Source organism: Garra rufa, chromosome 25 (genome assembly GCF_049309525.1).
Source record: "Garra rufa chromosome 25, GarRuf1.0, whole genome shotgun sequence".
NCBI lineage: Eukaryota > Metazoa > Chordata > Actinopteri > Cypriniformes > Cyprinidae > Garra > Garra rufa.
In genome coordinates this window covers 17,599,510-17,614,817 of record NC_133385.1, presented here as the reverse complement: position 1 = coordinate 17,614,817, position 15,308 = coordinate 17,599,510, and the positions used below count along the sequence as shown (strand labels likewise).

The 15,308-nt window shown below is 38.5% G+C and overlaps 1 protein-coding gene across 1 annotated transcript in view; it reads right to left on the bottom strand.

Moving 5' to 3' along the window:
* LOC141301367 (UPF0606 protein KIAA1549L-like) overlaps positions 1-15,308 on the bottom strand; it is a 55,855-nt gene that overhangs the window by 8,419 nt on the left and 32,128 nt on the right. Inside the window, exons 13-14 of the mRNA XM_073831608.1 lie at positions 14,542-14,729; positions 273-400 (exon numbers count right to left, since the gene is read on the bottom strand). Of these exons, the coding sequence (XP_073687709.1) occupies positions 273-400; positions 14,542-14,729 (316 nt within the window). The remainder of the gene's footprint in view (positions 1-272; positions 401-14,541; positions 14,730-15,308) is intronic.

Genomic DNA, 15,308 nt, shown 5'->3' with positions numbered 1-15,308 from the left:
ACTATTTTAATTCTTAAGTAGGTTAGAAATATAAAGTATAAAGATTTTTTTACTAGTCTTGTAATATAATTTTTAAAAAATGTATTACATTTTATTACATTTATTAATTTGTATGTGTGTGTGTAGTAAGACAAAAATACTGATTTCAAAAACTTGTAATCTAAGATTAACTAAATCCAGCATTCATGATTGTAATTATGAATTTCATTAATGGGTTATGATGCTAAGGAATGTGAATTGTGTTGCTCCTTTTATTTCTGTATCTTTCTCACCATTTCTTGTGTGCTGCTCTTCTTTGGGTGCTTTCTGTGCCGTTGATCTCCGAGCTGTGGAGCTTCTGCCCGTGTTCAGCTTCCCAGATTCGTTGCTCGAAACAGAGCCGTCCTCGCTTGGCAACCTGCTGCGGGTAGCCATGGCAACAGAGGCAATGGTTAGTTTGCTGCATGCAGTATGATGCAGGGTTAACAGTTCCCTTGCAGGGCCCTCTGGCCTCTGTTAACCTGCGTTAAATTGCAGTGGTGTCATTTAGCAGACATCACCGTAGGGTGAGCATCCACTCATCATGTTTTGTGCCATTTAAACGAATGTTCAACAGCAGGACGAATCCTGCTCTGGAACAGCAAGCACAATGAGCCACAGACCACATATCAGAATGCACATCATGTGCCGGCGAGACTTCTAACACATCACTACTGGAAGGAATGTTGGCAGGCATATCACATTAACATTGACTTGCTAGGACGAAGGAAATCTACAGAGGATTTGTTTATGGTGTTTGCACACCAAATGCGAAGCGAATATTCGCATCACGTTACTCTCTCGTGTTAGTCACTCTAGATTACTCGTGCAATGTTTTTCGAATATTCACATCAATTTACTCCCTGTAGATTACTTGCGGGATATTTTTAGAATATTCACATCGCGTTACTCGCTCTAGATTACTCACAGGGTCTTTTCAGAATATTTGCATTGCGTTACTCGCTCTAGATTACTCACAGGGTCTTTTCAGAATATTTGCATTGCGTTACTCGCTCTAGATTACTTGCGGGATGTTTTTAAAGAATATTCACATCACGTTACTCGCTGTAGATTACTCGCGGGATATTTTTAGAATATTCACATCGTGTTACTCGCTCTAGTTTACTCACAAGGTCTTTTCAGAATATTTGCATTGCGTTACTCGCTATATATTACTTGCGGGGTGTTTTGAGAATATTTGCATCGCATTACTCGCTCTAGATTAACTGAAGGATGTTTTTAAAGAATATTCACATTACGTTATTCACTCTAGATTACCTGTGGGATGTTTTTAGAATATTGTCATTCCCAACACTTGCTCTAGATTTCTCACAGAATGTTTTTAGAATATTCACATCATGTTACTTGCTCTAGATTAACTGTGGGATGTTTTTAGAATATTCGCATCACGGTACTCGTTCTAGATTGCTTGCGTGATGTTTTTAGAATATTCACATCGCATTACTCGCTCTAGATTAACTGTAGGATGTTTTTCGAATATTATCATCACGTTACTTGCTCTAGATTACTCGCGGGATGTTTTTAGAATATTCGCATTACGTTATTCGCTGTAGATTACTCGTGGTATGTTTTTAGAATATTTGCATCGCGTTAGTCGCTCTAGATTACTCGTGCAATGTTTTTTGGAATATACACATCACGTTACTTGCTGTAGATTACTCATGGGATGTTTTTAGAATATTCACATTGCGTTACTCACTCTAGATTACCTGTGGGATGTTTTTAGAATATTGTCATTCCCAACACTTGCTCTAGATTTCTCACAGAATGTTTTTAGAATATTCACATCATGTTACTTGCTCTAGATTAACTGTGAGATGTTTTTAGAATATTCACATCACGGTACTCGTTCTAGATTGCTTGCGTGATGTTTTTAGAATATTCACATCACATTACTCGCTCTAGATTAACTGTAGGATGTTTTTCGAATATTATCATCACGTTACTTGCTCTAGATTACTCGTGGGATGTTTTTAGAATATTCGCATTACGTTATTCGCTGTAGATTACTCGTGGTATGTTTTTAGAATATGTGCATTGCGTTAGTCGCTCTAGATTACTCGTGCAATGTTTTTTGGAATATACACATCACGTTACTTGCTGTAGATTACTCATGGGATGTTTTTAGAATATTCACATTGCGTTACTCGCTCTAGATTACTTACAGGGTGTTTTTAGAATATTCACATTGCGCTACTCGCTCTAGATTACTTACAGGGTGTTTTTAGAATATTTGCATCACGTTACTCGCTATAGATTACTCGCAGGGTGTTTTTAGAATATTTGCATCACGTTACTTTAGATTACTTGCGGGATGTTTTTCAAGAACATTTACATCAGGTTGCTCGTTCTAGATTAACTGTGGGATGTTTTTAGAATATTTGCATCACAGTACGCGGTCTAGATTGCTTGTGTGATGTTTTTAGAATATTCACATCGCATTACTCGTTCTAGATTACTTGCATGATGTTTTTAGAATACTTACATCGTGTTACTTTCTCTAGATTAACTGTGGGATGTTTTTATAATATTATCGTGTTATTTGCTCTAGATTACTCGCGGGATGTTTTTAAAGAATATTCGCATCACGTTACTCGCTCTAGATTACTTGCGTGATGTTTTCTAGATATTCACATTGTGTTACTCGCTCAAGATTACTTGTGATGTTTTTAGAATATTAGTATTGTGTTACTCTAGATTACCAGCGTGATGTTTTAGAATACTCACATCGCATTACTCGCTCTAGATTACTCGCATTAGATTGATGCAGGATATTTTTAGAACAGTTGCATTGCGTTACTCACTTTAGATTACTCTTGGATTGTTTTTATAATATTCGGGCCGTGTTACTCACTCTAGCTTACTTGTGGGATGTTTTTAGAATATTTGCATTGCATTACTCGCTCTAGATTACTTGAGGGACGTTTTTAGAACATTTGCTTTGCGTTACTTGCAAGGTGTTTTTGGAAAATTTGGATCGCATTACTCACTCTACATTACTTACAGGATGTTTTTAGAATGTTTGCATCGCTTTACTTACTCTACATTACTCGCGGGATGTTTTTTGAATATTCACATTGCGTTATTCGCTCTAGATTACTCACAGGGTGTTTTTTTGTATTCACATTGTGTTACTCACTCTAGATTAGTTGGAGGATGTTTTTCAAATATTCACATCACATTACTTGCTCTAGATTACTCGTGAGATGTTTTTAAAGTATATTTGCATAGCGTTACTTGCTCTAGATTACTCACATGATTTTTTTTGGATATTCATATCGCGTTACTTGCTTTAGATTACCCTCGTGATGTTTTTAGAATATTCACACCGCATTACTCGCAGGATGTTTTTAGAAGATTTGCATTGTGTTACCCACTCTAGATTACTCACAAGATGATTTTAGAATATTTCCATCGCGTCACTCGCTCTAGATTACTCGTGGGATGTTTTTAGAATATTCACATTAGGTTACTTGCATGCTGTTTTTACAATATTTGCATTGCGTTACTCGATCTACATTACTCGCAGGATGTTTTTAGAATATTTACATTGTGTTACTCTAGGTTACTTGCGGGATGTTTTCAAATGTTCTCATCACTTTACTTGTTCTAGATTACTTGCCAGATGTTTTTCAAATTATAACATAGCGTTACTCGCTCTAGATTACTCGTGGGATGTTTTTCTAATATTCTCATGCGGTTATTTGGTTTAGATTGCTCGTGGGATTTTTTTTTAATATTCACATCGCGTTACTTGCTCTAGATAACTCATGGGACTTTTTGGATATTCACATCATGTTAGTCTAAATTACTTGTTTTTTAATATTCACATTGCGTCACTCGCTCTAGAAAACATCTTGCAGGTGGAATGTTAGAATGCTAAGAAGTTAAATGAACTATTGTGGGCTAAGAGGTTAAATGAACTAAAAAAATTGTGAAAAAAAAAACAGAACACAATCTATTGAGTTAAATCGAAAACAATATGTATATATGTAAAATGCGAACCAAAGATTTGTGTACAACAGTATATTTATATTAATTTATGTTTTCATGTATGAAATCACACTTATTCCACCATTGTCTCAATAAATCTGTTTTACTCAGAATAACAGAAATAAAGCGAGCTCAAAATGGGACTCTACATTGATGTTACACTTTAATTTTAGATTATAACATCCATAAAGCTCAAAGAACCATAAAAGCAATTACCTATAATTACAGAAACAAGGACTATTTCATTTTCACATCAAAATAAAAGCTTCAACCGAAACCCATCTCTGTCTAAGAAGAAGGTAATAAGGCACAGTCAACAAAATATGAATATTACATTAAATCTGCTAATTTCTCAGGCATGCGTGCCAACAATCTGGCATGCACATAACACCCAGCCCCGCTGGACTCGCCACCGCCGCACCAGCACACGCACACGTCTTCTAGGTCTGACACAGTTGGGCAGAAGCGAGCTGCCTATGGGCACACTGAATCATACATGATTCTGTAGCTGTGAGTGTACTTAGCTTCTCTGCATGCATCTCTGTCTGTCTCTGCCAGGTTTAAATGCTCGCGTATTTACCGCATTTGCTTTTCCAAATAATTATTTCCCCGGCCCTGCTCTCTGCAGGCTCATTTCCTTTTAATCGAGCCACTCCAGAGAGATAACAAACGGCAGAATACATTTGTATTCCGACTAATAAGATGCTAATAGAGAAAGAGCGTGAGAAGGAGAAACAATGAGAGGGAGAGAAACGCTAAGCCACACTGCAACCATTTCAAGGATCAGTGCTTTTTGCTCTGTCGCATTGTCCCACGTACGAAGCAAAGGCATATTTACGATCCCACGGCCTGCAGAGAGTGGTAAAGTAACCCGGAGATGTGGGAGATGCGAGGTGGTGAGTTTTACTGACCTTGAAGGGTCGTTTTTGCGACATGCAACCTGAGCGCTGATAAATTTCCTACCGTCTTTCATTTGCATTTTTATGCGGAATCAGAATAGGACCTTGGGAGGTTTCACTCTTTGTGAAGAAAGACATTTCTCTTTTCCTCAGAATTGCAAGTTTATATCTCGCAGTTGTGACTCTTTTCCTCAGAATTGCAAGTTTATATCTCGTAATTGTGACTCTTTTCCTCAGAATTGCAAGTTTATATCTCACAATTGTGACTCTTTTCCTCAGAATTGCAAGTTTATATCTCACAATTGTGACTCTTTTCCTCAGAATTGCAAGTTTATGTCTCACAATTGTGACTCTTTTCCTCAGAATTGCAAGTTTATATCTCACAATTGTGACTCTTTTCCTCAGAATTGCAAGTTTATGTCTCACAATTGTGACTCTTTTCCTCAGAATTGCAAGTTTATATCTCACAATTGTGACTCTTTTCCTCAGAATTGCAAGTTTACATCTCACAATTGTGACTCTTTTCCTCAGAATTGCAAGTTTATATCTCACAATTGTGACTCTTTTCCTCAGAATTGCAAGTTTACATCTAACAATTGTGACTCTTTTCCTCAGAATTGCGAGTTTACATCTCGCAGTTGTGACTCTTTTCCTCAGAATTGCGAGTTTATATCCCGCAGTTGTGACTCTTTTCCTCAGAATTGCGAGTTTATATCTCGCAATTGTGACTCTTTTCCTCAGAATTGCGAGTTTATATCCCGCAGTTGTGACTCTTTTCCTCAGAATTGCGAGTTTATATCCCGCAATTGTGACTCTTTTCCTCAGAATTGCAAGTTTATATCTCGCAATTGTGATTTTTTCTTCAGAATTGAAAGTTTATATCTCACAATTGTGATTTTTTTCCTCAGAATTGCAAGTTCATATTTTTCAATTGTAATTTTTTTTTCTCAGAATTGCACGTTTATATCTCACAATTGTGACTCTTTTCCTCAGAATTGCAAGTTTATATCTCGCAATTGTGACTCTTTTCCTCAGAATTGCAAGTTTATATCTCGCAGTTGTGACTCTTTTCCTCAGAATTGCAAGTTTATATCTCACAATTGTGACTCTTTTCCTCAGAATTGCAAGTTTATATCTCGCAGTTGTGACTCTTTTCCTCAGAATTGTAAGTTTATATCTCGCAGTTGTGACTCTTTTCCTCAGAATTGCAAGTTTATATCTCGCAACTGTGATTTTTTCTTCAGACTTGAAAGTTTATATCTCGCAATTGTGACTCTTTTCCTCAGAATTGCAAGTTTATATCTCGCAATTGTGATTTTTTCCTCAGAATTGCAAGTTTATATATTTCAATTGTAATTTTTTTTCTCAGAATTGCAAGTTTATATCTCGCAACTGTGATTTTTTCTTCAGAATTGAAAGTTTATATCTCGCAGTTGTGACTCTTTTCCTCAGAATTGCAAATTTATATCTCGCAACTGTGATTTTTTTCCTCAGAATTGCGAGTTTATATCACAATTGTGACTCTTTTCCTCAGAATTGCAAGTTTATATCTCGCAATTGTGATTTTTTCCTCAGAATTGCGAGTTTATATCTCGCAGTTGTGACTCTTTTCTCAGAATTGCAAGTTTATATCTCGCAGTTGTGACTCTTTTCTCAGAATTGCAAGTTTATATCTCGCAGTTGTGACTCTTTTCTCAGAATTGCAAGTTTATATCTCGCAGTTGTGACTCTTTTCTCAGAATTGCAAGTTTATATCTCACAATTGTGACTCTTTTCCTCAGAATTGCAAGTTTATATCTCGCAGTTGTGACTCTTTTCTCAGAATTGCAAGTTTATATCTCGCAGTTGTGACTCTTTTCTCAGAATTGCAAGTTTATATCTCACAATTGTGACTCTTTTCCTCAGAATTGCAAGTTTATATCTCACAATTGTGACTCTTTTCCTCAGAATTGCAAGTTTATATCTCGCAATTGTGATTTTTTTCCTCAGAATTGAAAGTTTATATTTTTCAATTGTAATTTTTTTTCTCAGAATTGCAAGTTTATATCTCGCAACTGTGATTTTTTTTCAGAATTGCAAGTTTATATCTCACAACTGTGATTTTTTCCTCAGAATTGCAAGTTTATATCTCGCAATTGTGACTCTTTTCCTCAGAATTGCAAGTTTATATCTCACAATTGTGACTCTTTTCCTCAGAATTGCAAGTTTATATCTCGCAATTGTGACTCTTTTCCTCAGAATTGCAAGTTTATATCTCACAATTGTGACTCTTTTCCTCAGAATTGCAAATTTATATCTCGCAACTGTGATTTTTTTCCTCAGAATTGCGAGTTTATATCACAATTGTGACTCTTTTCCTCAGAATTGCAAGTTTATATCTCGCAATTGTGATTTTTTCCTCAGAATTGCGAGTTTATATCTCGCAGTTGTGACTCTTTTCTCAGAATTGCAAGTTTATATCTCGCAGTTGTGACTCTTTTCTCAGAATTGCAAGTTTATATCTCGCAGTTGTGACTCTTTTCTCAGAATTGCAAGTTTATATCTCGCAGTTGTGACTCTTTTCTCAGAATTGCAAGTTTATATCTCGCAGTTGTGACTCTTTTCCTCAGAATTGCAAGTTTATATCTCGCAATTGTGATTTTTTCCTCAGAATTGAAAGTTTATATTTTTCAATTGTAATTTTTTTTCTCAGAATTGCAAGTTTATATCTCGCAACTGTGATTTTTTTTCAGAATTGCAAGTTTATATCTCACAACTGTGATTTTTTCCTCAGAATTGCAAGTTTATATCTCGCAGTTGTGACTCTTTTCCTCAGAATTTCAAATTTATATCTCGCAACTGTGATTTTTTTCCTCAGAATTGCGAGTTTATATCACAATTGTGACTCTTTTCCTCAGAATTGCAAGTTTATATCTGGCAACTGATTTTTTCCTCAGAATTGCGAGTTTATATTTTTCAATTGTAATTTTTTTTTCTCAGAATTGCAAGTTTATATCTCGCAACTGTGATTTTTTCTTCAGAATTGAAAGTTTATATCTCGCAGTTGTGACTCTTTTCCTCAGAATTGCAAGTTTATATCTCACAATTGTGACTCTTTTCCTCAGAATTGCAAGTTTATATCTCGCAGTTGTGACTCTTTTCCTCAGAATTGCGAGTTTATATCTCACAATTGTGACTCTTTTCCTCAGAATTGCAAGTTTATATCTCGCAATTGTGATTTTTTTCCTCAGAATTGAAAGTTTATATTTTTCAATTGTAATTTTTTTTTCTCAGAATTGCAAGTTTATATCTCGCAACTGTGATTTTTTCTTCAGAATTGAAAGTTTATATCTCGCAACTGTGATTTTTTCTTCAGAATTGAAAGTTTATATCTCACAATTGTGACTCTTTTCCTCAGAATTGCAAGTTTATATCTCACAAGTGTGACTCTTTTCCTCAGAATTGCAAGTTTATATTTTTCAATTGTAATTTTTTTTCTCAGAATTGCAAGTTTATATCTCGCAACTGTGATTTTTTCTTCAGAATTGAAAGTTTATATCTCACAATTGTGACTCTTTTCCTCAGAATTGCAAGTTTATATCTCACAATTGAAATATTATACCAAATTGGACCTTCGCAACGCCTACAACCTCATTCGCATCAGAGAAGGTGATGAGTGGAAGACTGCCTTTTCCACCACTAGGGGGCACTACGAGTACCGGGTCATGCCCTTCGGCTTGTCCAACAGTCCATCGGTCTTTCAGGCATTCATGAACGATGTGCTCCGGGACATGCTGGACAAGGGAGTCATTGTGTACATTGATGATATTTTAATTTATTCCAACTCCCTGCCCGAACACATCCAGCACGTCAGGTCAGTGCTCAAGCGCCTTATCCAGTTCCAACTCTACGTCAAACTAGAGAAGTGTGAGTTCCATCAGACATCCACGTCCTTTCTGGGCTACATCATCAGCCAGGAGGGAGTCGCGATGGACGACAGGAAGGTAGAGGCGGTTCTGAAATGGCCCCAACCCCAGTCACTAAAGGAGCTCCAGCGCTTCCTGGGGTTCGCCAACTTCTATAGACGGTTCATTCGAAATTTCAGCACCGTGGCAGCACCCCTAACCGCAATGACCAAGCGTCAAACATCCCGACTGCAGTGGACACCTGAGGCCAGGCGAGCCTTCGATGAATTGCGGAGGCGCTTCACAACTGCACCTATTCTCCGTCATCCAGATCCCGACCAACCCTTCATAGTGGAGGTGGATGCCTCAAACACCGGGGTAGGGGCCGTACTCTCCCAGCGTCAAGGAGACCCTGTAAAGATGTACCCATGTGCCTTTTTCTCCCGCAAACTAACACCAGCTGAACGTAACTACGATGTGGGCAATCGAGAGCTGTTGGCCATGAAACTGGCTTTGGAGGAGTGGCGGCACTGGCTAGAGGGAGCTAAACATCCTTTCACGATACTCACGGACCATAAGAACCTCGAATACCTCAGAGGAGCTAAAAGGCTCAACCCACGACAGGCCCGGTGGGCACTGTTCTTCACGAGATTCCAGTTCACCGTTACATATCGCCCGGGTACCAAGAATATTAAGGCAGACGCTCTCTCTCGACAAACCGAGACCTCTACTCATCCCGAACCCCAGGAATCCATACTCCCACCTACCCTCTTACTAGCCCCCGTTCACTGGGACATAATTACGGAGATCGAGGATGTCAACCAGCGTTCAGCGCCACCAGCTGGCTGTCCACCGGGGAAGAAGTTCGTGCCTGAGGCTCTAAGGGAACGTGTACTCACTCAGGTTCACATGGTGCTCAGTTCAGGCCACCCCGGCATCGATGCCACCATCCAACTGCTCAGGAACCATTTCTGGTGGCCTACATTGGCCACCGACACCATTCACTTCATTAACAACTGCCCCATTTGTCAAGTCTCCAAACCATCCAGGCATCTTCCCGCAGGACTGCTGCAACCTCTACCTCTACCGGAACGACCCTGGTCCCATATCGCCATTGACTTCATTACCGACCTACCCAGCTCTCAGGGCAACACAGTCATTCTAACCATTGTTGACAGATTCTCCAAGGCTTGCCGTCTTATATCTCTACCCAAACTTCCATCCGCCTTCGAAACCGCCGAAGCACTCTGCAACCAGGTCTTTCGATTCTACGGACCCCCCGAAGACATAGTCTCAGACCGTGGACCTCAATTCACTTCCAGACTCTGGTCATCTTTCTTTCAACTGTTGAACGTCAGAGTGAGTTTGACCTCAGGTTACCACCCACAGTCCAACGGGCAAACAGAACGCCTCAACCAGGAGGTGATCAGATTCCTGAGGAGCTATTGCCACAAGAACCAGTCGGATTGGAGCCGTTACCTCATGTGGGCAGAGTATGCTCAGAACTCTCTTATCAAACCAGCTACTGGTATCACTCCCTTCCAATGCATCCTTGGTTTTCAACCTCCCATGTTTCCCTGGTCCGGCGAACCCTCCAACCTACCCTCCGTCACCGACTGGCTTCACCGCAGTGAGGATACCTGGAACCAAGCCCACACTCACCTCGCTCATGCCATCAGAAAACAAACCCAGAACGCCAACTTACATCGCCGTCCTGGTCCCCACTATGTCCCTGGCCAATGGGTCTGGCTATCCACCCGAGATCTCCGCCTTCGACTTCCATGTAGAAAGCTCAGTCCCAGGTATGTTGGTCCATTCCAAATTTTAAGACAAATAACTCCCGTATCTTTTCGTCTCGATTTACCTGCTAATTATCGCATTTCTCCCACTTTCCACATGTCTCTGCTGAAAGCCGCTGGGGGTCCGGAGGAGGCGCAGGAGGAAGCTGATCCTCAGACCTCCCCCATTATGGTGGACGGCGAGGAGGCTTACCTAGTACATGAAATACTGGATTCCAGGCGCCGGGGAAGTACGCTCCAGTACCTGGTCGATTGGGAGGGGTTCGGTCCGGAGGAACGCTCCTGGGTCAACGCAGGTGATATCCTCGACCCCTCTCTCACGGAAGAGTTTCATCAGAGGTTCCCGGAGAAACCGGCCCCCCGACCTCGAGGAAGACCCCGGCGCCGTGTTCCTCCTCGCGTCAGGAGCCGCTCGCAGGGGGAGGGCTCTGTTACAGAGGAGGCTTCCGCACCGCCTCCTCCGCACCACCAGAGGGAAGCTTCACCAGAGTACTGATTCGGTTTCATTCGGACTCCACTTCCCATGAGCCTTCATACCTGGGACTGACGCACACACACTCACCTGCAGCTCATTACACTCACCTGCAGCTCATTACATTCACAGTATTTAACACACACACTTTCAACACCTCACCGCGAAGTCTTGATTTGTCCCGGCTGTCACTACTGAGCGTTTATTCATCCTATATCTGATCTCTTGTTATCGACCTTGGACTGTTTACCCGTTGCCTGAACCTTCTCTGTTGGACCTGATTATTGGATTGTATTTGGATTTGATTCTAGCCGCCTACCCTGAACCCTGCCTGTCTATCGTTGTGAGTTTGCCTTCCCTCTGATATTCCTGTCTGCCCGTATATTGACCTGTACTGTTCAGTTTCTGAAATAAAGCTGCAAATGGATCCCCACGCCTCTGACGATCTGTCACACTCGCAATTGTGATTTTTTCCTCAGAATTGCAAGTTTATATTTTTCAATTGTAATTTTTTTTCTCAGAATTGCAAGTTTATATCTCGCAACTGTGATTTTTTTCTTCAGAATTGAAAGTTTATATCTCGCAGTTGTGACTCTTTTCCTCAGAATTTCACATTTATATCTCGCAACTGTGATTTTTTTCCTCAGAATTGCGAGTTTATATCACAATTGTGATTCTTTTCCTCAGAATTGCAAGTTTATATCTGGCAACTGATTTTTTCCTCAGAATTGCGAGTTTATATTTTTCAATTGTAATTTTTTTTCTCAGAATTGCAAGTTTATATCTCGCAACTGTGATTTTTTCTTCAGAATTGAAAGTTTATATCTCGCAGTTGTGACTCTTTTCCTCAGAATTGCAAGTTTATATCTCACAATTGTGACTCTTTTCCTCAGAATTGCAAGTTTATATCTCGCAGTTGTGACTCTTTTCCTCAGAATTGCGAGTTTATATCTCACAATTGTGACTCTTTTCCTCAGAATTGCAAGTTTATATCTCGCAATTGTGATTTTTTCCTCAGAATTGAAAGTTTATATTTTTCAATTGTAATTTTTTTTCTCAGAATTGCAAGTTTATATCTCGCAACTGTGATTTTTTTCCTCAGAATTGCAAGTTTATATCTCACAATTGTGACTCTTTTCCTCAGAATTGCAAGTTTATATCTCACAAGTGTGACTCTTTTCCTCAGAATTGCAAGTTTATATCTCACAATTGTGACTCTTTTCCTCAGAATTGCAAGTTTATATCTCACAAGTGTGACTCTTTTCCTCAGAATTGCAAGTTTATATCTCACAATTGTGATTTTTTCCTCAGAATTGAAAGTTTATATTTTTCAATTGTAATTTTTTTTCTCAGAATTGCAAGTTTATATCTCGCAACTGTGATTTTTTCTTCAGAATTGAAAGTTTATATCTCACAATTGTGACTCTTTTCCTCAGAATTGCAAGTTTATATCTCACAATTGTGACTCTTTTCCTCAGAATTGCAAGTTTATATCTCACAAGTGTGACTCTTTTCCTCAGAATTGCAAGTTTATATTTTTCAATTGTAATTTTTTTTCTCAGAATTGCAAGTTTATATCTCGCAACTGTGATTTTTTCTTCAGAATTGAAAGTTTATATCTCACAATTGTGACTCTTTTCCTCAGAATTGCAAGTTTATATCTCACAATTGTGACTCTTTTCCTCAGAATTGCAAGTTTATATCTCACAAGTGTGACTCTTTTCCTCAGAATTGCAAGTTTATATTTTTCAATTGTAATTTTTTTTCTCAGAATTGCAAGTTTATATCTCGCAACTGTGATTTTTTCTTCAGAATTGAAAGTTTATATCTCGCAACTGTGATTTTTTCTTCAGAATTGAAAGTTTATATCTCACAATTGTGACTCTTTTCCTCAGAATTGCAAGTTTATATCTCGCAATTGTGACTCTTTTCCTCAGAATTGCAAGTTTATATCTGGCAACTGTGATTTTTTCCTCAGAATTGAAAGTTTATATTTTTCAATTGTAATTTTTTTTCTCAGAATTGCAAGTTTATATCTCGCAACTGTGATTTTTTCTTCAGAATTGAAAGTTTATATCTCGCAACTGTGATTTTTTCTTCAGAATTGAAAGTTTATATCTCACAATTGTGACTCTTTTCCTCAGAATTGCAAGTTTATATTTCACAATTGTGACTCTTTTCCTCAGAATTGCAAGTTTATATCTCACAATTGTGACTCTTTTCCTCAGAATTGCAAGTTTATATCTCACAATTGTGACTCTTTTCCTTAGAATTGCAAGTTTATATCTCACAATTGTGACTCTTTTTCTCAGAATTGCAAGTTTATATCTCACAATTGTGACTCTTTTCCTCAGAATTGCAAGTTTATATCTCACAAGTGTGACTCTTTTCCTCAGAATTGCAAGTTTATATCTCACAAGTGTGACTCTTTTCCTCAGAATTGCAAGTTTATATCTCGCAATTGTTACTTTTTTATATCTTGCAATGTTACTTTTTTCCACAGAATTGGAAGTTTATATCTTGCAATTGAGACTTTTCCTTTAGAATTTGCGAGTATATCTCGCAATTTTGACTTTTTTTTCTCAAAAATGTGAGTTTATATAATTCTGACTTTATAACACGCAATTGCGAGTTAAGTCAGAATTTTGAGACATAAACTCGCAATTCTGAGAACAGTCTTTTTTCCTCCTCAGAACTGGACTTTATAATTCACAATCTGAGAAAAAAAAAGTCAGAATTGCAAGAAAATCATCAGAAATGAAATATAAACTCACAATTGCATGAAAAAAAAGTCAGAATTGTTAGCCTTTTATCTTGCAATTCTGACTTTAATGCTCGTAATTTTGAGTTTATATTACGCAAATCTGAGAAAAAAGTCATAAAAAAATAAAAAGATTTTCTTAAGATTTACAATACTAAATGATTAGCATTTTTAAAGATGACAGAAAAGGTAACTTAACCTTGCAGTTATCAATTAAAAAATATGATGGAAATCCCAAAATCATGACCAAAATCGTACAGTGTGCACCAGGCAGATGTTTTACATTGGTGATATGTGTGTGCCACGTCCATCATTCTTTATTTCGATTCTGGAAATACATCAAGAGAACAAATGCCTTTGTTCCTAAGCACACAATGTACTTAGTTCTTCCCTCCACGCTTCTCAATGTCTCTGCTGCTTCTTAAAGTCAAGAGCTCAATCCGCTCAATAGTAATTATACGTCATACTTGAGGTGTACTTGACTCTTCAGCGGAAGAAGATAAGAAATGCAACTGAAATAGAACTGTGTGGTCATATCGGGCTGGATGGCTTTTAAAACATTTATGATGCTCAGGCTTTAAAGGCTTTAGTGTTCTATAGAGAGTTGAGCGATATACTATCATACTAGCTTATTCCATTTGGTACGCCTAAAAATATGCACACACTTTCTTTGTTCTATAATAAAAGCACTCACCTGAGATGCATCTCCGTCGACTGGGGTCTTTTTGAGACCGTACCATCTTGCAACACCGCCACCCTGTCTTGTGTAAGAGGGGCGTCCCGTACCGGGAGGGAGAGGACAAGTGTTTCCTTGGTGACAGTGAGCGCCTCCTCACCTGTCTGGCCCATGTGCTGCTTGGCGTAGTCGAAACCCTGCACAGGCTGGACAGGAAATGATGTGCCGTGATTGGACGGGAGAGAAGAAAGTAAGAGTTACACAATGCGGCATCGGGCATTTTATTTCAATCAGCAAAGGAATGCCGGCCATCCTAATTTATTCATGGGCTGAAGGTACTTTGAGTCTAAGTATATTTCATGGAGCCCGCATACGATGCATCAAGTTGCCATGGGATATTTAATATGGAAGAGCTGTGGAGCCCCTCGTTTTAATGAATTATGGATCAATCTTCTGCAGAACTGGGCGCGTGGAGGCAGGGTGCCTGTTGGAGCTTAAAAAGTGTCACAGGGCATCGCTGTTATCATGTAAATGGGGAAAATGTGTGATTAATTCGATTAATAATTCATGTAAGGTTGTGCTTTGCACGTGCTGTTGTCAGATCCACAAGATTTATTAGTGAGGAGTATCATTTTTACACCTTGTGTGTTATCAAGGAGAATCGCAAAAATAATTATGATGAAAGTGCAATATTAAAATTCTGGTCAGGTCAACAATTAATTATTTTGATGTTATGGCTGATACATTTTTTTAATACAATTTTGTAATACATTAAAAAAGAAAAC